Source organism: Neolamprologus multifasciatus, chromosome 23 (assembly GCF_963576455.1).
Source record: "Neolamprologus multifasciatus chromosome 23, fNeoMul1.2, whole genome shotgun sequence".
NCBI classification, from domain to species: Eukaryota; Metazoa; Chordata; class Actinopteri; order Cichliformes; family Cichlidae; genus Neolamprologus; species Neolamprologus multifasciatus.
Genome location: NC_140460.1, coordinates 19,306,486 through 19,333,627, shown reverse-complemented (window position 1 = coordinate 19,333,627; position 27,142 = coordinate 19,306,486). Strand labels below are relative to the sequence as shown.

Here is a 27,142-nt window from a genome sequence, read left to right as displayed (position 1 = left end):
CCAGCTCAGTGGTCAGCTCTGGTCTTCATCTTACTGTCATCAGAAAAAGATTTGAATGTGTTTGATCTAAAGAAGTACTCCCCCTCTGAGGAGGTTCTTCTCAGGCTACTTCCAGTGGTCAAGTCCTCCAAGAAAGCTTTGTAAGTACACAAATTTTAGTTGCTGGATTTTCTACAAACAGCAGGAGAACAAGTTAGTAGAATTAGTTAGCGTGTGTCAGTAAGTGGATCGTTTTACTGATCATTTGTCCTCTTTTTCTTAAAGAATGAGTGGCTGTAACCTCTCAGAGAAAAGCTGTGAAGGTTTGTCCTCAATTCTCAGCTCCCAATCCTCACATCTGAGAGAGTTGGACCTGAGTAACAATAACCTGAATGTTTGGGGAGTGAAAAAGCTTTCTGCTGGGCTGGAGAGTCCACATTGTAAACTGGAAACTCTCAGGTGAGATGTTTATTATTTGAGCTACGATACCTAGAAGCAGCCTGATGACAACAACAAAGAAACATTTTCTCTCTTGCTATGCTTGCTAACTTGTCAAAAAAAAAAGTGCATTCAAGACCTCATTCTCCTGTAGGGTAAAGCAATTTGAGTCATGGAGGACATGTGCTTTATTCAGTCTTAAGCAACTGTTAGTAATGTCTTGATTTTTCAGGCTCTTTAGTTTTAGAATTCTATTAGTATTCTATTAACACATTTTCAAAGAAATGAAAAGCTAATTGTCACAATTTAAATTAAGGGTTATCATCATTTTAGCCATAAGTATGCTGTTCTCTAATACCATTAAATTGTACACTGGCATTCCCACATGAACTGACATGTATCTCATTTTGCATGTCTGCAGTCTGTCAGGCTGTCTGATCACAGAGGAAGGTTGTGCTTCTCTGGCCTTAGCTATTCATTCCAACCCATCATCCCATCTGCGACAGCTCGACCTGAGCTACAATCATACAGGAGACGGGGGGAAGCTGCTGCTATGCGGACTTGAGGATCCACTCAGGAGACTGGAGACTCTCAGGTATCTGGGTGATCTTGTTACTAACATTATAAACACACCACTTTATAATATAAAATGATAGGATGATCTGAATTTATCTAAACGTATCACTTTAGCTTGGAACCGGTTGGTGTCGAGTGGTTGATACCAGGTCTGAGGAAGTGTAAGTATGTTTTTGTTTTGTAAAATCACGAATGAGTTTTTCCCTCAAAGTAGTGACAATTTTCATTGATATCCAGATGCGATGCAGCTCAGCAGTGAGTAGAATTGAAATTAGTTTGTATTTAAACCAGAGCATGTGATATAATTAAGAAATTTCAGTCAGTCAGGTAATTTTTAATCACAAGATAAACAGTATAAATAAATAGTTTTTATTGGGTGGTGGTTCTTTATTCTTGGTATCTGGATTGGTAGACTACCCTCCAGTGTTGCCAACAATGTGTTACTGGCTGTCAAGTTGTCTGCTGAAATTCAGTTGGCACCAGAATATGTGAATACTGGAACACCACAGTAGGCTCTACATTACATACAGCATTAGGTTCACTAGAGGGAAGATATGACTACTGTTGCAAGATCAAGGTTATAAATTTGCACTCATATCCACTCTGCACAGATACATCCTCTCTTCCAACAGCTAGTTTAATGTGTAGTTTCATGTTGTGATTTTTAGTTCGTTTTGTGATGTTTATTTCTGTGAAGAGTTTTCCCAGCAATAAAGCTGCACTTTAAGTTAACTTTCCTTTTCTGAGTCCTGCATTTGGGTACACAACCTGCCAGCCACACAGCACTCATCATGACATCATGGAGCTTTATTTTGAGTTGGATATGGATAACATCTTGGAGAAGAAAAACGGGAATTGAGAGATATGGTGACCAGTGATGGACATTAGACCTACTGTAAAATTGGAAGCAGTTTGTTCGCACTACCATCTTCATCTCATGCGGCTCCCCTGGCGCCAGCTGGATGCTCAAGGCAAAAGCTGACAGGAATAACAAAAATTATCCCTTAGATAACAAGACTGTGTTGTGACTCTTCCCCTTCCATGAAGGCTACCCGCGTCGACCGAAGACTGTTGACAGTTTCCTAACCGAGTGAAGGGACATTTTCTATCGGCTGAACACGGAACACACGTACACATACGCATATACACTGACACAGACCTACACTCACCCCCCACCCCCACCCCCACCCCCTCCAAATGCCTTCGAAGCTTATGTCTTCTGTGTTGTGAGATGTGCTGATTCATGTGCTATGTGCTGAGGTGGGTTTTTTTCTGTTCACAAGCTGTTCTCCCTGTTGCAGCTCAGTCTGGGGGAGTTCTTTTTTTCTCCTCGTCCTTCCTCGTGTTGTGCATTTTCCATTTTTTCCATTGTTATACTTCTCTGACCGGTCATCCTAATGTGATGTTTGTGTAATGTATGTATGGTCGGAGGGTAAGATGGCGCTGACAAGGCTTGCAGCCTTAACCCACCCAATCAATCAACTAACCTCTTGTCACCACTGACAGACCTCCACTCATTTTACTTACATAATCAATATGTTTAGACCGTGTTCATTTACAATCCACCATTAAACCTCATAGTTTTGTGACAGCTTAACAGCAGCTGCATTCTTTTTTCTCCATCAGATTCCTGTCAACTCACAATCGACACAAACACAGTAAACAGAAAACTCCAACTATGTGACAACAGGAAGGCAACCCATCTGAAAGAGGATCAGTCATATCCTGATCATCCAGACAGATTTGACCGTCCTCAGCTGTTGTGTAACAATGGTCTGACTGGTCGTTGTTACTGGGAGGTCGAGTGGAGAGGAAGGGTTGATATTGCCGTGAGTTATAAAGGAATCAGAAGGAAAGGAGACAAAAACCACTCATGGCTTGGAAGGAATGATCAGTCCTGGTGCCTGGGCTGCTTTCATGATGGTTACTCTTTGTGCCACAACAACAGTGTAACATTCAGCCGTCTCCCCTCCTCATCCTCTGTCTCTAACAGAGTAGCAGTGTATTTGGATGCTGCTGCTGGCACTCTGTCCTTCTACAGAGTCTCCTCTGACAGCCTCAATCACATTCACACCTTCAACACCACATTCACTGAACCTCTTTACCCTGGGTTTGGGCTTCAGAATGACACCTCACTGACTATATGTGACTTAAAAGAAGACACAGAGAAAAACTCTGAAATCATCTAAAACAAACATTAGCAATAAGCTGCAATAGTATTTTTTTTTTCAAAAGAGAACAACAGACAAAGCTTTGTTACTTTAAAATCCTCCTGATACGGCTGCTCCTTTATCTTTAGCTGTGGGACCAAACAGAAATGTCAGTGTGTGAGGACTGTCCTGGTATCACTCTGTCCTTCTAGAGACTCATGGCCTGATATCCTCATCCACATTCAGGCCATGAGTATCACAATAGCTGAGCCTCATTAGTTTGGCTTTAGGTTTCAGAATGACACCTCAGTGTATTTAAAAGATTTTAAGATGTTTTTAATAATTAGATATGATGGTTCAACTGTGAGTGCCAGCATATCCAATGAACAGTACTGGCTTTTTGTTATGTGCCTGCTGTGTATTATGGAGGAGCTGTTAAAATAAGAAGACAACCAACTATTTTATTGTTTACCAATAATTTTAGAGCTGTTTTATAATGAAAGTCAGTTGTTGGTGTTTTTGAAAAATACATAAATACGTATGTTCATACATAAATTGTCAAAACGTGAGCTTTGACAATTTATGCAGAAACCCAGCAGATGAAGCTCGGAAACAATCGAGCTGCACTAGTTCTCCCAAACAAATTATCCCAGAAATGTTAGAATAAGTATGCAGTCTAGTAAACTCTGCTTTTCAATGGCTGAATCATGGGTAACTGTGGTGTAACACCACAAAAAGGCTCATTTATGTCTTAAAGACTTTTATAGTATGTTGAAATAATTCATGTTAGTCTCTGCATCAGAACTTCAAGTGCAATACTTTGATTTGAAAAGAAATAACTTGATGTTATTTAAGATTATGTAGGGTTTTTTGTTATGGATGATGTTATATAGTTTCATGTTTATTTTATTTATTGAGTTTATTGTTTGAGCTGGATTAATTCCACACTCTGCAACAAGCTTATGTGCCATGCTGTGTAACTACCACCGGAGGGTAGTGTTGGCCTCCATGGGAGTGGGGTGGGCTAGGAGAGATTCAGCTTTGTATTTATTGTATTTTTTTTTAAGTCTTTTCTTATGTCCTGTTAAATCCTAAACGACTTTTATATTACAATGATCAGATCTGAAAGAATATGAATAAATAAATAATAAAATAAAAGGACTCAACTTCTTTATTACTCAGATGCAATGAGAAACACCTGTCACTGTAGGGTTGGAAAAAAAAAAGTTTTAGTCTTATTTCAGGTTGGTTTGTGAAGTATGTGTGACCACAAGCTGAACACCACTGGAAGACTTTCACCTCAGTATCAGCAGGTAAATATTTGATGTGTGAGCTGTCCTAAGTCAGGCAGAAGCCAGATCAATACTAAGAGGTTGCTGCATGTCTCTTTACCTTCATGTTTTTATTTAATCGCTCCTGCTTCTTCTTCCCAATATGCTGTTTGCTATATGAGTTCATAACATGCTCATTGAGACAAGCTAAAGCATTAGATTCTGAACATGACCTCTGACCTCAGCAGCGGCCTTTATTTACACAAGTGACGTATGTCTGAAAGCCTTAGGAACAAAAGTTCACCCAGTCAACACCGACCTCTGAGTCAAAAAAGAAAAAAACTGGTGCAAACCACAAATGTAATATAGTTGAGTTTAGTACCAACAGCAGACAGACAGAAATCATGTAATGACCAAATAACATTTTGGGGTGAATGTGCATGACATTTTTTACACTTAGTATTTTAACTTTTCATAAATTATCTGGACAACTGTGATATATACGAATATATACGAATACTGTGAAAAATCTGAAATAAAACTGCAAACAGTAGCATCATAACATAGTTTGTGTCAAAATTGTCTGAATATGTTTTCTTGTTCATGTTTTAAAATGTCTTTAAACTTCCAAACTGTAGTTTCACTCAGAATTTCAACATGAATCCACACAGATTACAGCAAATGTTTGACAGCAGCACAAACTGCACCCTCTGATGGGACCATGGAATTACACATTCACTGTTACTGCAAACTGAACATCCAGACATTTTCTGAACTGATTGACATATTGAGGTTCTGAGAAGGGTTGGAGACTGTCCCTGTTGGTGAGAGATGTGACCTTCAACTGATCTCCAGTCACCAATCATCAGACGTTGAAAACCGATTGATGGTGATCTTTTCTTGATGTCCTGCTATGGTTGAAAAACTGACTTACTGGAAGGCAAAGAGCTAAGGGCCGTTTCCACAACCAAATGAAAGTCTGATGTCAAAATGAGTATTTATTTGAAATGTAACATCTAGTTTCTGGAGTGTTGCTTACTGAGCACATGGCCAAAACAAAAACCCTTTGTAGCCCTAACACATTGGTGCATATTAACTGTGGGTGGTGATGCCTAACTCCATACTTGTGTTTTAGAGAAAACCAAAACAGGTCTGTGAAGTAGAAATTTGGGGAACATCTTTGTATTGCATAGGGTTCGGGTTTGTGTCATCACCGATAATGAACTTGACCTAGCTTTTAACAAACTCTTATTATTTTAAATGTTTAATCATTTTTGTGTATGATGGGTGTACAAGGACCCAACACACTCAATGGTTGACTCACTGATTTGCGCTTTATTGTCAGTTGCACACACAAAGACAATCTCCTCTCAGCCCAGATGTCCGTCTCCTCCATCTCCACTCGTCTCTTCCTCCACTATGAAAAGAAACGGAGACTGTCATCAGTCATAACGCCACCACCTTTGGCCTCACCTGCCTCCTGGCACCGCCCCCTTGAGCTCACTGCACCACTCCTCTCCTGCAGCTGATCCAGGGACCACACCTCCACCACAATGGGTTTGGACAGAACAATGGATCTTTAAACTGACTTTAGGAACCCAAGACTGTGATAACATATGTCTGCACAAAAAAAAATATATATATTTTTTTTTTCTGAACGGGATATTTTTGATAAATTTTCATGTTTTTTAGGGTGCTGAATCCAAAAATGAGCTCTATTTTCCTCCAAGTAATTTTTTTTTGCAAAACAGGACTTTACATTAAAAAAGCGAACAATGAACAAATTAAACCTGTTGGGACATCATCCACTGCGCTCCTCACGCCAAACCCACACCACCTCCCCCTCCTACTGACCCCCCTTAATTCCTCACATTTACTATTTGTATTTCTCGGGACTTAGAAATATTAAGTTATTGTAAGAAATCATTAGTGGTTATGTTTTTTTGACTCAAGTATAAGATTCCAGATTTCAATTTAAAAAGGTAAATTAGATGCTTAACTAAACCAAAAACTTGAGTTCTGCAAGAAAAACTGACAAAATGGAATTATTAAAATATTTTTTCGGGTTTAAGTGAGTAAAGATCTACAAGAAAAAAAAATCATATGCAGTTTTTTTGGTTGCAGACCTGTGTGATTTATCTATCTACTGCCACGTGATAGTTTTTGCCTGTAATCAAAGACAACTGATCTTATTATTATTAAATAATCACAAATTCTGCAGGTGCTCGAATGGAAGAAATGTACCAAAGATGGTATTTTTAAGACATTTTAAGATTTTTTTAGGGACTTGTTACACTTGTTAATTGTGACTTGTATGTTCATATGTTTTGTTTTGTTTTTACCAAACAATGATTCAGTATCAACAGAACTGATCTTGGGTTGTGTTAAACTACAGCAGTATTAACTCACAGTAGGACTCGAGTTGTTGAGAAAAAGTAAACATGTAGGTTTAAACATAACCGACTCATCAGTCTGGCTCAAACTTTGACCCTTTGGTCAATAATCCCCCCCTCCAGAGGACGGACAGAGAGACATAGACGGGCAAACAAAGAAGGACACACTGAGTACTGCTGGATCTGGTTCTGAGGTTCTGCTTAGAGGTCTGGATCATGATGGAACCAACATCAAAACCTGCTGCTGTTCTGCTGCTGTTTCTCCTGCACAGCTGTGTGGCAAACCATGGTAATGAACTCCTTGCTTCTTCAATGTGTGAACTGTTTTTAGTGCTCATATTAGTGGTACTAAATGTAGGATCATCATATGACTAATCTAGATCAAAATTGTACTTTGGTTTGAATATAAGTAGATTTAAGTCTTTTATGAAAGTTCATTAGAAGACAGAAAGTAACCCTCAGGCTGTGTATCTGTACATTTGATTGTTTAACCAAATATCACTTTTTTTTCTTCTTCTCTTGTCTTGAATTTGATGAACACTAAACCAAATGAACCATTTTAAATCTGATGTGGAAGTATAATTACAAGGACTGTAAAAACAGTCTTTGTAATTAGTACTACTATCACTTCTACAATTACCTGATAGAAATACGTGCATAATATGATTGAATTCAATTCTCAAGTATGTAAATTACTGACCTTTACTTAAGATATGTTTTCAGTCCATTACTTTTATTTTTGGAGTACGTAGTTAATACAGTATTTTTATATGCCATGCATTTTGCCAAAGGAGGAAGGTGGGTGAAACAAAATCACCTGGAAGAGGCAGACCCTATAAATTATTTATAAAGCCTATTGTGTCATTTGACAAAATCTTCCTCATTATTAGACAGAAGATAAATGGAAGAATGGAAAGATTTTATACAAATCCAATCCCAAAAAGTCGGAACATTGTGTAAATTAAAACATTAAAACCATATCTCATGTTGAATTTGATAGCAGCAGCACATCTGAAAGGACTGTGTTTACCACTGTCTAGCGTCTCCTGTCCTTTATAAACGGTCTGTAAACGTCATGGATGAGGAGAGCAGCTGATGTAATTTTGGAAGAGGTACTTTGTCCCATTTTTGTCTGATAGAGGATTCTAGCTGCTCAACAGTCCCAGGTCATCTTGGATTTGATCATTTGTGTGACTACAGAACAGATTTTAAATTAAACTGGAGGCTGAGTGTTGGTGATGCTGGAAGGGTTTAACTGATTTTCTATCTTTGTTGTAGTTTTTCTCAGCAGCCACCTCGCATCACAGGTTTTGGTCCGGAACAGACGAGCCAACCAGATGTTTGAGGAGCTGAAAGCAGGTGAACAAACAGCAGCTTTTCTCCTCATTATTACATCCACTATGGTTTGACATTTTGACCATTCATATCATTCTGTGTCTACTGAACTCATAAAATCTCCTTGATTAAAATAAATGTTTGTACAGGGAGCAGGTTCATTTCTCTCCCTTTTCGTATCTACTTTAGATTCAATTGTAATCACTTACTTTAGCATGCGCTGCAGGTTTGGAACAATATTAGCTTTGAGTCTTTGTTGACTGGAGGTGGGCAGAGACTGCTAAATGTTAGCATTAATTTTGGAAAGTAAATCAAAAAGAAACAAAAAGAGCCAAACAGAGACAACAAACAACTGTGAAGTGACACAAAATGACTATAACATGTTTTACAGGTGCTCTCTATGTTTGTGTCTCATGATACTGTCACGATTATAGTGTGTTAATGTGGATTATTTCATATCAGGGAACCTGGAGAGAGAGTGTGTGGAGGAAATCTGCGACCACGAAGAAGCCAGAGAGGTGTTTGAGCAGCCAGATAAAACAGTATGTTTTTACTTCTCTCTGCTGTCAGAAGTTTTAACAGCACTGAGATCAGTTCAAAGTCTCACCGCAAAACAATCTCTCTTCCTACAGGAAAAATTCTGGAACAAATACCTCGGTGAGATATACTGGATTTAAACATGGAAACAAATATGTTCAATACTAAGAGATAAGTATAAGTATATGAACAGTATGATTTTTTTTATTACAATAAATAAAAAAAAAACATTTCTTTCTTCAATTTTCTTGTTTTGTGTAACCAACAGTTCCACAGTCTTTCAGTTTATCAGAGGAAATTCTCATATTAAGTGATTTTAAACAAACAAAACATCCATCCATCTATCCTTTTTCTTCTGCTTCTCTGTGCCCTGGTCATGAGGGCAGCAGCCTACACAGAAGCCCAGAGCCCCCCCAGAAAACTTGTATCCTCCCCCTCCGTGACAGAGATGTTTGTGTTTGGATGGATGGATGTTTTGGTCCAGTTTAGATTTGATGTGTTTCTGAATAGAACTAGAATTGGTTGAATGTTTCTGTGCTTTCTGTTGGTTTGAATGAATTTGATTTTGATTAATCGTGTTATTTTTTTATTTTTTGCTTCTGTTAAACTTTGTGCAGTTGGATGAACGCAAGCAGAGTTTATTTTTTCATGTTATTTGTACACCAGAGTTTATTCAGCTGTGACCTGCACTGCAAACACGAACAAAGTCAAGAACAGCACACAAAGGGAGCACACAAACATTTCACTGTGTCTGTCTATTTGTTCTGCAGACTGTAAAGGAACTCGGATGTCAAGAACAGCAAAAAACATCAATCTCATCAGAAAATGCATAGAAGGTGAATATAAATGAACACAATAAATAATAAAACAGTTAACTAGTGTACATTAATGCAGAGTGTGTGTCTGTCCTCAGGTCAGTGTATTTCTGATCAGGGTAATGGTGTGAACTACGAAGGAGACATCAGCATCACGCAGTCGGGCAGAGTATGTCAACACTGGAGGCACAACTTTCCACATCCTATCTTTAGGTAACTGAGCAATTCCCCACACAAACACAAAAATTACAGTCCTGGAACTAACTAACGAGCTTCTTAAATTAGGTAAGAAATAACCAAAGCAAAGCAACATATTACTCATTACCTGAGCAAAAGCAGAAAAACGCAAAGGACATCTAGTTTAGTCATATTTAAAGGGCTAGCTCACAAACTAACTGGTAAAACACAAATTATTAACCACCCAAATTATAACTCAGTAATGTCGTGATGCATGCTCAATCATCCAGGTAAATAAATCTCCAAAAGTTGATTCTGTTCATCTGGACGTAGCGTTTTGTGGGAGAAACGTTTCGTCACTCATCCAAGTGACTTCTTCAGTCTCAGCTGACTGCAGGTTTCCCCAAATCTTATAAACAGTACATTTGCATAATGACTGAAACCAGCCCACTGAAGGAACAATGAGCTGGGAGGTCAGTTCCTTGATCATTAATATGCAAATTCTCATGACCATCAACAACCACTGACCAAAGGCCATTATTAAAGTACTATTCACAGAGAGTTGGGGAATGGCTGCAATCACAGCATTGTAAGATGGCGAAAGATGTACCCTTAGGCCCCTTCCTCAATTCAGAGATGGTCTTTCCCTTTTCACGTAAATGGCCTCCTTGACTCCGCGCTCGAACCAATGTTCCTCCCTGTCCAGGATGTGTACATCCTCATTAGGTGTAAATGTCGGTGTAGCTGTAGGTATAAATAGAATGCGGAGTCCTGGCCCGACGAGGTAGCTCGTCTGTGTTGTGCCATCCGCTTCGCCAGAGGTTGTTTGGTTTCCTTGACGTATAAATCCTGGCAATCCTCCTGGCACTTAACAGCGTACACTATGTTACTCTGTGTCGGGGGACCCGATCCTTGGGGTGGACCAATTTTTTGGCACAGTGTGTTTTGGGGTTTGAAAGTCACAGAGACACAATGTTTAGAAAATGCATCAGAACTGTTCTGATACTCCTGACACATACGGGATCATTACAGGTTTTCACTTAGGCAGCAGTTGTCCTTCTCTCCTGGATCAGCTGGAGCTTTCTTTTGGTGCGTTCTTCAATGATCAAGGAACTGACTTCCCAGCCCATTGTTCCTCCAGTGGTGCTAGTTTCAGTTATTATGGAAATGTACAGTACTGTTTATAAGATTTGGGAAACCTGCAGTCAGCTGAGACCGAAGAAGTCACTTGGATTTTCTTACGTGATTGAGCATGAATCAAGACATCTATAGCTTTGCTTTTGCAGATGATCAGTACAGCATCCGCATTAGTGCAGAGGTCATGCCAATCTGACAGTCTTCCCATTCCATTCTGTTCACACTGGTGAACAACACACTGAGATCCTTCATCCACTTGGGGAAGTAATTCATTCCCTGTTTTCCTGTGTGTCTGCAGAGAGTATAACACTTCAGAGCCAGGCAGCAATTTGAAGGAGAATTTCTGCAGAAACCCTGACCATCGTCCAGAAGGACCCTGGTGTTTTACCAAAGACCCATCTGTCCAGAAAGAGACCTGCAGAGTACCAATATGTGGCAAGTATCTGCTACAGACACTGAGTAAAGATTATGAATACAATGATAATAATTAATATTCTCGCACCATTTTAGGCTAGTTCACACTCTTGTGCTAGTAATGTTGGAAAGCCATGTCGGTACCTAACATGAGCTGCTCAGAACTCACTGAATTTCTTCCATGTGGTCTCTGGTTTCCACATCATTGCTGAACTCATCTTACATCCTGGAGTGTTTCAGGGCTCATATACAATCTAGGATTATATTTCTCTGTAGTTTGAGCTCCAAGTTCTGTCAGCTGATCTGTCTTTTTTTTTTTTTTTTTTTGTTAAAGGTGAAGACTTTGTCACACCCACTGTGGCCACGAAACCACAGAAACCTATAGTGTGCTTGCCCAATTATGGTATAGAATATAATGGGGACCTAAGTGTTAGCATAGGAGGTCACACCTGCCTGCCATGGTCATTACCGGAGGTAAAAACCCTCAGTCGGGACAAAGAGTTCATCCCTGAAGTTCAGCTGCAGACCAACAAGTGCCGAAATCCTGACGGTGACGCTGAGGGCCCCTGGTGCTATGTCAGGATTGCTGGAAATATAACAATGGACTACTGTGATCTGCAGCTATGTGGTAGAGTACAAACCTACAATCCACTATTAAATAAATCCTCCTGTTTACCTGCCCCTTACCTTTCCAGTTGGCCACCTGTTTCCTGCAGATGACCCACTATTAGGGCCTGAGCAAACAACTGTGACCAAAGGCAGGGAGCGCTCCGTCTTAGGCCAGGCCAGGAAAAACCTTTTCAGTCCTCGCACGTTTGGACAAGGAGAGGATGGTGAGTGCACTTAATGGGCAGTGACAGCAAGCATCAGGTAATCACTGTACCCCAAAAAGCTGAAAGAGAACAATTCAAGAAGCAAGTGATTCATCTAGCCTGTTAATAGTTTTGTTGTGTTTGACCATCTATCAAAGTTTTTATTGACTTCTTGTATTGCAGATTGTGGACAGCGTCCCCTGTTTGAAAAGATAAGCCAAAAAGATCAAAACGAAGCAGAGCTTGTGCAGTCATACGGACGTATCGTTGGGGGTGATAACGCTGAAGTGGGCTCAGCTCCATGGTAATGACACTAGATAAACAACATGACTTTAAGGATGGTTGACAAAATTGTTCTGAATGTCTGGTAAAACAGATCAGACTCCCATCAGGAGATTATCAAGATAACATTAGATATACTTGATTTATCCCAACATTCAGGAAACTGCAGCACCATAGCACCCAAAACATAAAAACAGTAAAATACATAAACCACCACAAAACCAAATATCTTGAAAGGTAAATAAAATACACACAAGAAAGAGCTGAGGTAAGAAGGAAACATAACAGTCAAGCAAATAAATACAAGTATGACACAGGGAACTTTCAACATCTGTCTCTTCAGCTTAGACAGATGTTGAAAGTTTGTATGCTGCCTGGCCAGAACATAATGCAAAGCGTGGGCCAGGTCATCCAGTTATTATGCATAGCCATACACCACAACCATACTCATTTGGGTGACCTCTGTGTCAGATGATAAGAACAGATTAGTAATATGGACACAGTGAGCAGTTAAATATTGTAATCCTGACACATTTGTTCTTCCCATTGTCCATTCTGCCAGTCAGAAACAAATAAATGAACCATTAAGAAATGAACTGTTTCTGTCACCTTTTGAATGACTTTTTATTTCTAACTTAGATAATTTTGTTGTTTGCAGGCAGGTGATGCTGTACAAGCGTAGCCCACAGGAGTTATTGTGTGGAGCCAGTCTGATCAGTGATCAGTGGATCCTCACTGCAGCTCACTGCATCCTTTACCCACCCTGGAACAAGAACTTCACCATCAACGATATACTGGTCCGCCTGGGAAAACACAACAGAGCCCAGTAAGAAGGCGTGTCTGTCTTAATTATCATTAGTTTCATTTGAAGGCCTGTTGGAATTATGTCATTTTTTTCTAGGTTTGAGCGCAACATTGAGAAGATTGTGGCAATTGATGAAATCATTGTCCACCCCAAGTACAACTGGAAGGAAAACCTGAACCGTGACATTGCTCTGCTGCACATGAGAAGGCCGGTCACATTCACTGATAAGATCCATCCTATCTGCCTGCCCAGCAAGCCCGTCGCCAAGTTGTAAGATAAACGCAACATTTGCAACCAATTACAAGTTAACTAGTTCAGACCAAATTCTTTAATTATATTTCCCACACAAATCAAAAGAAAGGGGTGAAAATGTGTCTTTTGCCTTTTATCTAGCTTGGCACAGATTATTGTTTTCTTTCAGGACATGGTAGATTCCTCTCTTTAGGATAGACTCCATCTCTGCTCAATGTGAAGGAGTTAAATCGCTACTGCGGTGAAAAGCAGCGCCATAGATTAGCTTAAAGCTGAGTGGTGGACCTATATTGCCTATTGGTAAAGCAATTTACCAACTTACTGCTATTTGTGCCACTCATCTAAACTGACTAAACACAGACATCCAAAATCAGTTTTGGCCTGATGGGGTTAACTAAAACATTCAGACTGGTGTTTTTACCTTTCTCTAACATGAGTCTTGTGTAGTGTTGGCATAGCAACAAAACTGAACGGAGAATTGAATTTCCAGTTCTGTCATGTGATCTGGAGCGTTTTCATGTGGGGGAGACTCTGGGTCCGACATAGAGCTCACTGGAGAGATTATTTTGTTCATATGGTGTTGAATACTGCTAGAAATATTAATTGGGGATGTATCAACACAAGGACTTTGCTTAAAGTCCTCAGTAAACAACAATTTGATTAAATCAAGTCAGGTCCTCAAACTTGGTCACATAGCTATTTCTGCATAGATATCGATTTTCCTTTCTCCAGTTATCCTGCAGGGGGTTAAAAGATTCTTCAGATCCCACAGATTCCTTCTGTCTTATTGGAAAGTCAAAAGTAATGCAAAGACTGCGCCAGTAGAGGGTGCTATTAAGAACTGTGGTCAGAGACACTTTGGTTCAGTGAGGTTTATACCTTGTGATATATCTGACTGGTATTTTTTCCGGCAGTCTGATGTCTGAAGGCTTTAAGGGCCGAGTTACTGGGTGGGGGAACCTGAAGGAAAGCTGGAACCCTGCAGTGAGAAATTTACCATCAGTCCTTCAGCAAATCCACCTACCGATAGTGGACCAGAACGTCTGCCGCAGCTCCACTTCAGTAAAGATCACAGACAACATGTTCTGTGCTGGTAAAACAAAACCAAAGATTTTCCACATTTGTTCAAGAAAATGCTTGTTTATATTTTATTTTTGGCTTATTTTTGGTCCAACTGTTTGATCCTGAATAAACTCCTGGTGTGCTGAGTGATGCTGCCGTCTCATCGGCTGTACTGAATGGAATTTGGCTGTTTCTCTCAGGATGATCCTGCATCTCCTGAAGGTGTCAAAGTTTCTCTATAATTACAGTCTGTGGTTGTTTCAGGTTATAAACCAGACGATAACCATCGTGGAGACGCCTGTGAGGGAGACAGCGGTGGACCTTTTGTGATGAAGGTGAGAATCACAATGAAAGAAGAACAAATGATAGATTAAGTCTCCTCTTTACCATTTCTTATCATTAGATAACATCTGGTTTATATCTCAAGCAGATGTTTAATAAAATATTTGTTAAATAAATTATAAGACCGACGGCACGAGAACACACAGAAGTGACATCATGTTTTAATTAACACATAGTAATAAATTATGTAGACTGTGTATTAACTCTTAATTATATAATCAAGTTAACATTTACATTAAAAATGTAAATTTTTCTCTTTCACAAGTTGAACAGTAGTGTAATGGGATTTTCTTATTCCTGACACGTTAAAATTGTTAACGAATTTCCTGAAAATCTGTCTGGACATTAACAGTATTTTATAGTCATAAAATATTTAACCATAATCCAAATATGTAAAATTTATGAAAATGCAAAATGTTGTAATAGGAAATACCAATGCTTGGGTTGACCTGTGCCGAAGTCATACAGCCATGCTTTCTCCAACTAAATTCCCAGTCACACAATCCTAGAGACCAGATGGTAACCCCATGGCAACCAAAGGGAAAAATGTGTGTTCTCTGGGACACCAATGATGATTTGATTCACACAGTTTGTTCAGGGTTTATTCAGTGATTTCATTTAGCGTTTTAACTTTGTGTGCATTTTTTTTTTATGTAGTTGATTATAAATTATTTTTGTGGTCTGTAAATCACTTTCTACCTAGGTTTTGAAAAGTGCCACACAGCACTGATTTTATTATTATTAATATTAGCATTAAAACATATACACTGCACAATCATACACTAATATTTCACTGGACCTACTTCACCTACTAATGGGAAGGTTGTTGGTTTGATCCCTGTCTGTGTGCCAAAAGCCCTTTGGGCACTTTGGCATCAGAAACCTTCATCAAAAAGGTAGGAACTGAAACTCACTATTCACTGGTGAGTTTCAGTTAGTGAGGCATATTGAGCTTTGAAGATACTTCTCCTAACCACTATATAACTTATTAAAAAGCTGCTTGTTTCACAAACTCTAGACAGGGGGATAGTAACAAGAAGTTGAATGACTATGTAAAAAGTGTGTAAAGTCTTCAGATTTGCCTAATTGGCAGCCTCAATCTTCATTTATTATCTCAATTTAGAGAAAAGCAGTAAATCCTCACAGTTAAGTGTTATTTGGCATTTTGCTTAAAAATGGAGAAAATAGTTGAAAATATTTATAGAGTTTTTCTTTCTTTGCACTCTGAAAAGACTTTTCTACCATTTACAAAAGGTTCAATCTAAGAATTTAGAATAGTTGCCTTTGCAAACAATGAGTCTTATTTCGAAACTGTCTTCCTGTGCAGTACCCGGCAGAGAACCGCTGGTATCAGATCGGCATCGTGTCATGGGGAGAGGGCTGCGATCGCGACGGGAAGTATGGCTTCTACACTCACCTGTTCAGGATGACCAGGTGGATAGGCAAAGTTATCGAAAAGATGGGAGGAAGCGATGATGAGTAAATACAAACCATCGACGTCAATCACTTCACATTGAACCCTGTTAAGCAGCATGGCCCCAATAAAGATTGTCAACGCATTGTACCCTGGCCTCTGGTGTTATTGAAAAGCCTTGGTTTGACCTGCAGCAATAAGAGTCAGTAATAACAAATAAGCCAATGTGATCTTAGGAGTTCTCTGGGGATTTTTCCAGAGGTTTGTAGCAACCAGCCAACAGATTGTTAACATAAACAGAGGTTATAGCTGCACTGTACATCCCTTTACTGTTTATTCATACATGACAGAGGCTCTAAAGTGTTCTCATTATGTTTGTTTACTCCTGAATCAGCTTCATCTGTTGAGCCATTTTCATGGTCTCTTTGACTTCAAGTTTCTCCAGCAGTGCTACTCTAGATCTGTTAACCAAAGTTCAGTTTAAAGCATTACAGTTACAGCAGTGATACAAACTAACCACCAAATTCAAGCCCAGAGATAACCTCAACTTTACATTATCAAGATTTCGGTTGTTTAATTTCCCCGATCTCCATTCTTTATAATTTAACAAAGTAGAGCACAATTGCTGAAAAGTACCACAAGGTGGAGCCCCGTTCCTTGCTGTGCTCAACTAGTTATAGCACAATACAAAACAGATGATTCTTTTATATAAATATGAAAAACTGAACTTACCAAGAAGACTGTTGGAGGACTAAAAAATGAAGGCTGAGTTCAGACAGCTGAAAACTTTAAAAACTTGTTTGAGTTGATCTTGTTATACCACATAATAATACCAACTACAGAGAGACAAACAAAGAGGTTTGTAGTTTGGTGTGTATTTCAGATTAAGGACAAAGGCTGGAACAATTTTTGTACATGTAAACAGAGTCAGTGACACAAATCGATTAAACACTTTGTTTAACAGCAGAGTAAACATTAACGTGCTCCAGTCGACCTCGGGGTCTGCAATGTTCACCGGGTCACGTTTAAGATCACCAAAAATAAGAATTTAACATCTTTTTAAGTCAAAATCATGAAAAAAATGGCCTTTTATTATCCTATTAGTGTAAGCGCTTCACACCAATGTGAAAGTAACAGATTAGTGATGTAGTAATGTAACGTGTCACTGTACAAGAAAACAGTCATTCATTATATTTACTACCGACAGCACCTGAAGCAACGGACCCTGGACTTACTCCACTAACAGGGCAGCGTATTCAGCTCCGCTGCTCATCAGTAAAGCTTGCGGTGATGCAGCTGTGAACTGAGCGGCAAATATTTGAATTTTCTTTGCAAAACTTTAGAAAAATCTGACTTTTTTTGACCAACAGCTGGAAACTGAGTGAAATTTAGTTTCAATACAAAATGAGAGACCAGAAAATTTACTTTATCAATACTGAATTTGAATGAATCAAGTTTTCACCTGCAATGTTAAAAATTTACTATGTTCCATATATTTTATATTTACCTTTTTAAACATTAAAAAAATTTATACTCCATTATTTATTTATACATTACTGACATTTTTGCTAACTTAGTCGAGACTTAAGAGTGAAACATTTACTTTTATATTTCATGTCATTCACAAAATATTACAAATAAATGTCATGTAAAATATTTATTATGCTCATTGTTATTAATTTGTATTTATTTATTATTATTTCTATAAATCTTGAGCATGATTACCTAATTACTGTTTTTTAATAATTAATTAATACTTATGAAATAATACTTATGTGTTTTCAACTTTAATTGATTTTTGACCTTGTGTATTCAGGTGAGCAGTCAATTGTGTTGTCATTTACATTTTTCATACATTGGAAGATTTTTTCCATTTATAGTAAAACAAAAATGTTTGAATGTAAGAAAAACATAAATGAGAGCATGTCAATAAAAACACATCAGTAAAATATGTTTTAAGTGTTAAAAAAATACAAAATATCCATAAACATTCAAAATAAAGTTTCTTTGATTCGTGAATTAATGATAAAACTCGCTTCATCAGCTGAAGTTGCAGAACTGCTTTCTGTTGTTTCCAGCTGTTAGTTTTGCCTGTAAATCAGATCCACGCAGATCATCTGCTCCCACCTCAAACTGCATCACCACAAGTCGACTCGTGAATCTGCGATCGATTCACTCACTGCAGGAATGAACGCATGAAACTCGTACAATGCGCACAGTTCTGATTTAAGCACATCTTCAGGGTTCCTCGACCACCTGCACCGCTACCACCTCGCTGTCGGCAGTCCGGTGTGTGAGCAGGTGTCTGTTCAGGTGAGTTTTGCGGGTGTAGCTCTTGGTGCAGAAGGTGCAGGCGTAGGGACGGATGTTGCTGTGGGACAACATGTGTTTCTTCAGGTCAAACTTCCTCCGTAAACATTTCCCGCACTCCGGACACGAGAACGGCTTCTCTCCTGGAAAACAGACCGAGAGGCGCTCGGGTTCAGAACCGGCACAAAAGCATCTGGAGTTACGACAGCATATCTTTGTGTACCGTGATCATGTGACCAGCTTCCTGTCTTACCTGTGTGTATCCTCCGGTGTTCAGTCAGGTGACAGGAAATGGAGAAGGCCTTCCCGCAGTCCTGGCAGACATAGGGCCGCTCGCCCGTGTGCGTCCTCATGTGTTTCTGCAGGTCACCGCCGGACGGCCAGCCTTTACCGCACACCGTGCACACGTACGGCCGCTCCCCGGTGTGCCGCCGCACGTGCACGTTGAGGCCAGCGAGCGCGGTGAAGTCTTTGGAGCAGTAGGGGCAGCGGAAGGGCCGCTCCCCAGTGTGTGTCCTCAGGTGGCCCTCCAGGCCATCGCGGGTCTTGAAGCGCTTGCCGCACTGCGAGCACAGGAAGCGGCTCTCAGCGGTGTGGGTCTCCCGGTGGGACTGCAGGCCAGTGAGCGAGCCGTACGTCTTGCTGCACAGGTCACACTGGTACGTGCGGAAGGTGTGTGTGCGCTGGTGGATACGAAGCTGGGTCACCCCTGGAGACACAAACATTTAAACACATGTTTAACCTCCTCTGGGAAAAGGAGACTCACATCATGGATGTGTGTCAGTATGGATCAGGATCTCAAAAGAATGTTTTCATCACCTTTGTTCAATCTGCGCAACACAGAAATAAGAAACAAGGACTGGACGCAGGACTGATAAGGTGTATCTAATAAAATGACAGTGAGTATAAATGCCATTTTGTTCATAAAGCTTGTGTTGTTTCCTTTTTGCGTAAAAATCAGATGTGCATCGAGAGCTGCCACCACACTGGATGTAATGAAACCCTTTCCTAAATCCTGCAGCTGCTTTTACAATGTGAATCTGAAAATGTTTTCCTTTCCCAAGATGAGCTCTACAAATTCTCTATAGGCTCTGTTCACGTGTTTGTTTTACAGCAGCTGGCAGCAAAGTGCTAGTGACCAAAACACTGACGACTCGCTGTGTAATACCTCTTTGAGACGGTCCTCATGTTTTTTCGCTAGCACACAGTGGTTACCAGGGGGAGGGAGGAGGGAGGAAAACAGCGGGCAACTTAACAGTACATGGTTAACAATCATGTGACTGCAAAACCTGAGCAGGTCTGAGGAAAAGTAAAAAAATAAAAAGTATAGCGCTCGATTATTTCGCCAAGTATTTTTGTCGTTTCAGGGTTAATAGGATGAAAAATAATTATTCTTTCTTAGAAAATAAATTTTCAGGTGATGACGGTTGTTGATGAGCAGGCTTTTCGTTTTTTAACATTGTGTTGTAGCTCTGAAATGGAAAATAATTATAAAGGAAAATAATGAAAGCATCAGACTCTTGACTGTTTTAGAGCAGCAGCTCAAAAGCAATGTTTTGTTCCACCGTCATCCTTTTTCCCAGAAACATCTTTAACAGAGGGCTGACTCAGATGAACTTGATGTGAACCTGCTGTTTGCTGCTTACTGAGCTGAGCTTTTAAATCCAGATTTGCTGCTAAGCTGCAGAGGTCAATGAGCCCATGGAAAGTGCTCCGAGTTAGTGGGGTTCACCGCTTTCAGTGATCTACCTGAGAAGGTCTGGTCACAGAAGCGGCAGTTGTAGCGGAGCTTCGCCCCCTCCACCGAGTGCGTCTGCAGGTGTCGCAGCAGCCGCGTCTGTGAGCTGAACGTCTGATCACACATCGTGCAGGTGAGGTCGGGCAGCCGGTGCTGCAGCCGATGGGCGTCCCTCTCCTTGGCCGACTCGAACACCTTGTTACACCGGCTGCAGGTGAAACCTCCCTTGTCCAGGTGTGTCTGCTTGTGATTGGTCAGGCTGGATAGATGGTGGAACTCCTTGTCGCACTGGATGCAGTGGTAGATGGGGCGTGCCCGGTGTGTGCGCTGGTGCGACAGCAGCTCGGCTTTGGTCTTGAACATGGCGTTGCACTGGAAGCAGGACAGAGACCTGACGGGTCGGGGAGGGGGCCTATTCTGAGGGAGGCAGGGCTCTTTGTCAGCGCCGCCAGGTTGAGTCTGTTCGAGCACAGATGTCGTTAAGGCCGAACCGCAGGACCTGTTAGTGCGTAGGTGTCGGATCACCTGCAGACAGTCAGACAAACATCTAAGGGAGTGATGTATGTATATATATATATTTTTTTAAATTTAAAATGAATAAATGTGTTTTCATTTTTATGTGTGGTGTTATTGATTTATTTTAAGATACTTTTTTTGTTCAAACAGACAAAAAAGTGACCATATAATTACTGTCATGCCACACTGAGACACTGACACAGTACCTGTGAGCGGTAGATGAAACATTTGCCACACTGAGGACACTTGTGAGCCACACGCTGGGAATTGTGGGAAATGCTGTGCAGAGCATTAGCTGTGACCTCTGAGCAGGAGAGATCTGATTGAAGAAAGACGGGAAGCTTTAATGACTAGGTTCAGTTTCTATAGCTTTGTCACAATTCTTAGGCCGCATCCTTTGAAGGACCCGGCCTTCGTGGTCTACGTGGGCCGGGTCCTGTGAAATTGGACGGTCTAGCCTTCAGATTTGCGTCACCAGCTTTCTCAGTGGAGTTCAATAAACTCAGCCGTCTGCTCCTTGCTATCTAAATTATAACAGGACATTAGAGTACATTCTCGACCATATCACGCTTCTGTTTAATCAGTTTTCTGTTTGACATTTATTCAGCTGTGTGAAAACTATAACTTTAATGTCAGCCAAACCAATTTACTCAGGAACAAATAAAATACTGAAAAAAGCCAAACAAAAACTGTGTAATAACTTACATATACATGTAATATATAATAACTTACATATCATGTTTAACCTGAGTAGCGAAAGACCGTGCAGGGTCTAGAAACAATGTGCCGGAGTCCACTGTTCTCACCGGCTCTAGTGAGCCTTGACCTCCCGGTCAGCTATCAAGCTGGTGGATAACAGACGTCTCAGAAAACGTCAGAGCACTTTTGCAAATATGTGATGTCTCGATAAACCAAGCAAATATTTGAAGTTTACACAGCTACATTCTCACCTGAAAATATCTTAAAAGTTTATTTTGTGACCCAGAAAGAGTCATATTAAAACTAAGTAGTTGCTGCCATTGTTGGAAACGGGAATTGGCTGGGCCATGCTATGAATTCTGGGATAGGTTGGGCTACGAATGATACACCCGACCCAACTTTCAAGTCTGGCTGTGATGTAAACGGCCTACAAATGTGGCCGCCAAAGGATGTGGCCTAGGAATTGGGACACAGCTTATATCTACGCGCGCGCGCGCGCGTGTGTGTGTGTGTGTGTGTGTGTGTGTGTGTGTGTGTGTGTGTGTTACCTGTGTCTTCTGATTGGTTGACAATGTCTCCACATGAGTCCCTCAACCTGACAGGCAAAAGCTGGTTATATTTTCAAGCTCTGAGGACTCTGAGGGATCCAGGATTATTTAAAAAACAAACAAACAAAAAAAGGTCTCACCTGCCCACCTCCACAACCACAGGTGTGACTACACATTCATTGCCGACTGCTGCCGAGCTCTCATTGGACGCCTCCAGCTCTGAACCAATCACAGTCTCCTCGATCTCTTCCTGCTCGTCCTCTGTTATCACCACCACCTCCACCTTCACCAGCTCCACGTCCAGCTGCAAGGGGCTACTAACCTCAGGTAGCACATCTGATTGGATCTCCGTTTCAAGTGGAGGAGGGTTGGGATTGATCAGTTTAGTGAAAAGGGGGTTGGACCACACAGACAGGAGGGTCTCCTCTGTATCACAACCCACTAAGAAATAACCCCCCCAAAAAAACATTAAAGATCAGCAAAACTGAGTCTGATTCTCATTTAATTTGATTAGTTTTTGATTACTTATTTACCTGTCGCCAGTGCCTGTCCCTGTAAACAGCTCTGATTGGTCAGCAGCTCCCTCAGATCATCCTTGTCCGCCTTCTGCAGACAGTCCTCCAGCCCAGAGGGGGCAGCATCAAACCAGGAGGCAGCCTGAGATGGATGAATGGCCACATGAATGAAAATGAAATACAGCAGAATTACTAGATTGACTGTTCAAGGTTTTACTGATCACCTGTTTGAAGTCGGGAACAGGAAAGAGCTGCTCGATCCTGGACAGGAAGTCAGATATGAGGGACTGCAGGGCGGAGTCAAACCTCTGGTCAAACACCTCCTGGAAGACGAGCACAGAGAGAGGTGAATGATGGACGGATTGAATGATGAAGCTTTGTGTGAAGGTGATAATTCAAGGTAGCAGCTCTGACCTGTAGGAGGCATTGAGAATTGTCTGGACTCTTTGTCAATTTGTCGGTGAGCGTCAACAAAGCAGACCAGCATTCGCTTACGTCTTCATCCAGCTGCTGAGAGAACAGACGAGACACAAAAAGAAACTTATTTTCAGCAACAACTGAGGACACCAGCCAATAGTTACTATTATTTTTCTCGTTATTATTTTATGAGTGGTCGTATCATTAATGATGCTAGTTTTTATTAGTCTCTCAAGCATTTTTCTGCTTAATAATTGTTCTAATAATAATTTTTCTGCTTATTTCTTGTCATTTTCTAAGACTTGTTTCCATTGTTGATTCTAGCTGTTAATTCTTGGACAAATGAGCACAGGAAGAAACCATTAAATATTTTTTCCTAAAATAATGTCTCGGTATATGGTATGCATTACCATAAGTTTTCTTATGGTAATGTTAAAACAGTCATGTGAGAAAATTAGGACACCCTATGAAAGCCTGTATATTTTAAAATATATTTGGACATATGGATATTTAATATGAATTTTAATGATACTGAGGGATCCAAATAATATAACTAAACAATTAAAAATAAGAAAAGCCTTTTTAAAACTTTATGTGAAATGTAATTTAAAAGACAATTTCTGGTGTGGAATAAATTAGGACACCCCCACCCGTTATCCCACTTAAAATGGTTAAAATCACACACAGGTGTATCACGTCAGGTGCACATGATCAGTAAATCTTTACCCATCATTTTAAAGGAGCCTTGCCTATTTAAACCTCAGATTTAGTTTGGTGGTCTCCTGACTGTTGAAGTGTTGAAGTGAACGCCATGGTGAGATCTAAGAGCCGTCTGATGCCCTCAGAAAGAAAATTGTGTCCGCTTATGAGTCTGGTAAGGGATTCAAAAAGATCTCAAAAGAATTTGACATCAGCCATTCCACCATCTGGAAAATTGACATTCAAAACAACTGCCACCATGCCCAGGTCTAGCCGTCCAAGCATATTCACCTGCGGAGCAGACGCTCAAAGGACTCATCAAAAATCCCAAAAGGCGTCTCACTGATATTATATTAGCCAAAGGGGGCAACACTAGTTATTAGGGGGTAGGGTGTCCCAACTTTGTCCTCCATTAAAATCCTCCATAAATTAACACATTTTTGTTCATATTTTTTTTTAAATGTGTAATTTTTTGTTGTTGTTTAATTGCAACTAAGTCACTTTCTTTTCCAGTAATACATGAAAACATGATTGGACATTGGTATGTGAACATTTCTTAATAAAGAGCAGATTATTTAATGGGGTGTCCTAATTTTCTCACATGACTGCATGAAAGGCATCAGAAGTGATAATGGAGAACAACGACATGGTTAATGTCATGAAGACCAATTGTACAATCAAAGTTTAGATATGGACGACTGAAAGCACGAAAACATCATAGCAATTCATTTAAAGAAGGAAATACTGAAATGTGCTGCATTAATGATTCACTGCTTTTTAACATATTAAAAAAAATCGTTAGTTTAAATTGTTTGTAATTTAAATAAATATTACAATTAATGTTTAAAAAATGTAAAATAAACACTGATATGAGGCATTTTCAGTTATTTAAATTATATATTTAAATACATTTTAGTGCATTGATAAAGGTGTAGGATGTTCCATCTTAAATATTTGTTATAAAATAAAAGCGTTTTTTTTTTTTTAAAAGAAAAAAAGCCAAAATAAAACACACAGGGCTGGTGTTGGTTTCCAAAATTTATCAGATTGATTACACCATTAATCAATAAAGAGCTGGGGTGCAGTGAAGTGACACAGATCCTGTAAGCCTGTCCAGTAATCTCCCTGCTCTTTCTCCTGGGCTTCAGTAGCTGGATTAACAGGCTTCAGGCCAGAGCAGCACAGAGAGCAAAGAGCTGCTTTTGGTATTAAATGAGAGAATTTCAAGTCATTATTTTTTTTGAGAAAGGTCCCGATTTAGTGCTGCCCAAACATTTAACAAGCTGAAGAGCTGTAGACACACACTCACTATTAACCTGGTTTTCTTTTGCTTTTGTCATTAAATAAAGGATTTAATCAATTACTTCCAGTTAAGTGACTTTTCATGTTGAATATTTTACTGAAATCACAGGAAACAGTTTGAATAAAAATAATTTTTAGACACAGTCATAGTCTGAATTACTTGTGGTCTCACCGTTGCCTCAGAGTGGATCCTGTCTAGGTGGGAATGGATGGCAGCTGATTTTGGTTCTGACAACGTGACCTAAAGAAAAAAGAAAAAAAACAACAACAAAAAACAACACAATCTGACATGTCCCTTCAATGTTAAAAAGGAAAAGTAACACACTCTATTTTGTTTAAAGTTTAGATTTTAACATTTAGTGATATACCTAACTATAAAATAACTCAAATGAAATTCAAATGAACCAAGAACAGAACCCTGAGGAACACCACGGAGAAAAAAAACCCTATTTATTACATTTACATTGCTTATTTAACACTTGTGCATGAACTTTCCTGAGTTCCTGTAACTGTTTCGTCCTCTTCATCACTTGTTCAGAAGCTTTATTTATTTTAATATCGAAGGTCACTTGGAGATGAAAACTGCATCAGTATCTTTGTTGCTATTATACTAATACCCAGGCACACAGAGTATACGCTCCTCTCTCAGATGTTGTACAGCATGCATGACATATACATCATTTACATCAGGTGTGGTAAAGATTTAATTAACACTTAAAGTTGTTATTCCTTATCCAGCCAACATAATGTGTTAAAAACAGGTGGGAAAAGGGAACTATTGGATAGTGCATGAAACCTTCAAATTCAGGTGTTACATTCTCTCCTTGCAAAACACCAACCTTTGCCCTCAGAGCCAGCAGCAGCAGACACCTCTGCCTGTCCGTCAGCAGTTGAGGGACGGCCTCAGTCACCAGGGAAACAAAGTCCTCCAGCATCCCATAATGCCTCACCATTTCGTGCCGTGCGACCTGCCACATCGCCGCTGTTAGCAGGCGGAGAGGCGGGACGAGGAGACGCAGGGAGGAAAGGGAGAAGAGGGAAGCTGCCGGAGAGGACAGGTTGACATGTCAGAGCAGGAAGCATCACTTATCTGGGTCAGTGTCAGGAGCTGCTGCACCCACACCAACCAGGACTCTAATGTTATTCTTACTTAATGCAACTGTAACAATATGTAGGAAACTCAGAATGTAACAGACTTTAGTTTGTCAGGGCAGGTAAATTAGAGATGTGCCCATATAAAATTTAAAAAAGGCTCATTAAGGTGTGCCAATTTGGCCACACCCTAATCATATTGATAATTATTACAATTTCTAAACAGACAAACTGTTATCAGTAAACAAATGAGGTGGAAAAATTTCAGGAAGTTGAAGATCTTTTGATTAAACTAGAGAATTCAGAAGTTTGAAAAATGTAACTTGGGAGTTTGCCTGAAAAAAGAAGCTACCAAACTCTGTTAAAAAAGTCTCAGCATTTTAAAAGTCAATGCTTATGAATGCATTTAATAAAACTGCACTAAATACATCTAAATAATTACAACATATAGTTTTAAATCGGCACAGTTTGATAAAATATAGCTTTATTTAGACCTTGGAGTGTCATGTTTACCTTTAGTCCCATTAGTGATCATTAAATGATTGGTGTGTTGGTGAATTACAGCTTATTCTACTATTGTGAATGCACTGTTGGCAATACAGGAATCAGTGACTTACATGACAGCCAAACTGCTGCTAATTAACAGTTTAAATACCGTTAAAATACAAGCAGCCATCTGCACAGTCTATCAGTGATATATACGACTTTTATCATGAGCAATCCACGCTTGATGCGTTACAAGTACGCCGAATTTAAATGTAGCTACAATCGACTTGTTATCAGCTGTTAGAGGCTAATCAATAAAGATTAACGTTTCAAAAACTAAGAACATATTTAAAAAGCAAAATCTTTGCATAGAGTTTGGTTAGTATGGGTGCATGCGCACAAGTTGGTGCTAGCTGGCTATCGCTCGGTAATTAACAAAAGAGACAAAAATCCTGATTTATTTTTAAAGAGCACCAGAATAACCGATAAGAGAACAGAGTAGTAAGCACATACCCATTCCGTGTGCAAACCCACTCACTGTAAGCCCAATTTTTTCCAAAATGTTAGCTACAGAGGCTAACGGTTAACTGTTTACACTACAGCTACCGACGGCTCCGCCCCCTTTATAT

The 27,142-nt window shown here is 39.9% G+C and overlaps 4 protein-coding genes and 1 pseudogene across 6 annotated transcripts in view; 4 read left to right on the top strand and 1 right to left on the bottom strand.

Moving 5' to 3' along the window:
* The window catches only part of LOC146491419 (NLR family CARD domain-containing protein 3-like), a 101,345-nt pseudogene extending 98,663 nt beyond the window's left edge, over positions 1-2,682 (top strand). Inside the window, exon 11 of the transcript XR_014872584.1 lies at positions 2,620-2,682. The product of XR_014872584.1 is annotated as an NLR family CARD domain-containing protein 3-like (transcript). The remainder of the gene's footprint in view (positions 1-2,619) is intronic.
* Positions 23-2,594, top strand: LOC146491420 (ribonuclease inhibitor-like). Its single transcript, XM_085152881.1, has 4 exons — positions 23-140; positions 265-438; positions 839-1,012; positions 1,108-2,594. Exons 2-4 carry the CDS (start codon positions 266-268, stop codon positions 1,175-1,177), a joined length of 417 nt encoding a protein of 138 aa, XP_085009007.1. The 5' UTR covers positions 23-140; position 265; the 3' UTR covers positions 1,178-2,594.
* On the top strand, positions 1,186-6,059 carry LOC146491418 (neoverrucotoxin subunit alpha-like). The gene is made up of 2 exons (XM_085150358.1): positions 1,186-1,248; positions 2,586-6,059. The coding sequence occupies exons 1-2, from the start codon at positions 1,186-1,188 to the stop codon at positions 3,180-3,182; spliced, it is 660 nt and encodes a 219-aa protein (XP_085006484.1). The 3' UTR covers positions 3,183-6,059.
* An 877-nt stretch (positions 6,060-6,936) lies between these two features.
* On the top strand, positions 6,937-16,341 carry f2 (coagulation factor II (thrombin)). Its single transcript, XM_085152815.1, has 15 exons — positions 6,937-7,096; positions 8,086-8,166; positions 8,605-8,684; positions 8,775-8,799; positions 9,450-9,515; positions 9,593-9,707; positions 11,107-11,243; positions 11,557-11,850; positions 11,939-12,055; positions 12,218-12,338; positions 12,975-13,142; positions 13,218-13,391; positions 14,288-14,466; positions 14,700-14,770; positions 16,105-16,341. The coding sequence occupies exons 1-15, from the start codon at positions 7,024-7,026 to the stop codon at positions 16,258-16,260; spliced, it is 1,857 nt and encodes a 618-aa protein (XP_085008941.1). The 5' UTR covers positions 6,937-7,023; the 3' UTR covers positions 16,261-16,341.
* Positions 16,342-16,428: 87 nt separating this feature from the next.
* Positions 16,429-27,140, bottom strand: LOC146491416 (uncharacterized). 2 transcript variants are annotated; one of them, XM_085152805.1, is made up of 12 exons: positions 27,027-27,140; positions 25,775-25,977; positions 25,108-25,176; positions 22,932-23,027; positions 22,742-22,840; positions 22,536-22,659; positions 22,143-22,443; positions 22,003-22,049; positions 20,962-21,074; positions 20,251-20,764; positions 18,755-19,210; positions 16,429-18,644 (listed from the first exon to the last, which is right to left on the bottom strand). In XM_085152805.1, the coding sequence occupies exons 1-12, from the start codon at positions 27,028-27,030 to the stop codon at positions 18,430-18,432; spliced, it is 2,241 nt and encodes a 746-aa protein (XP_085008931.1). In that variant the 5' UTR covers positions 27,031-27,140; the 3' UTR covers positions 16,429-18,429. The 2 variants fall into 2 exon arrangements, with proteins under 2 accessions (XP_085008931.1, XP_085008932.1); XM_085152806.1 differs by having other exon boundaries at positions 22,932-23,024.
* Between the last annotated feature and the right edge of the window lie 2 nt (positions 27,141-27,142).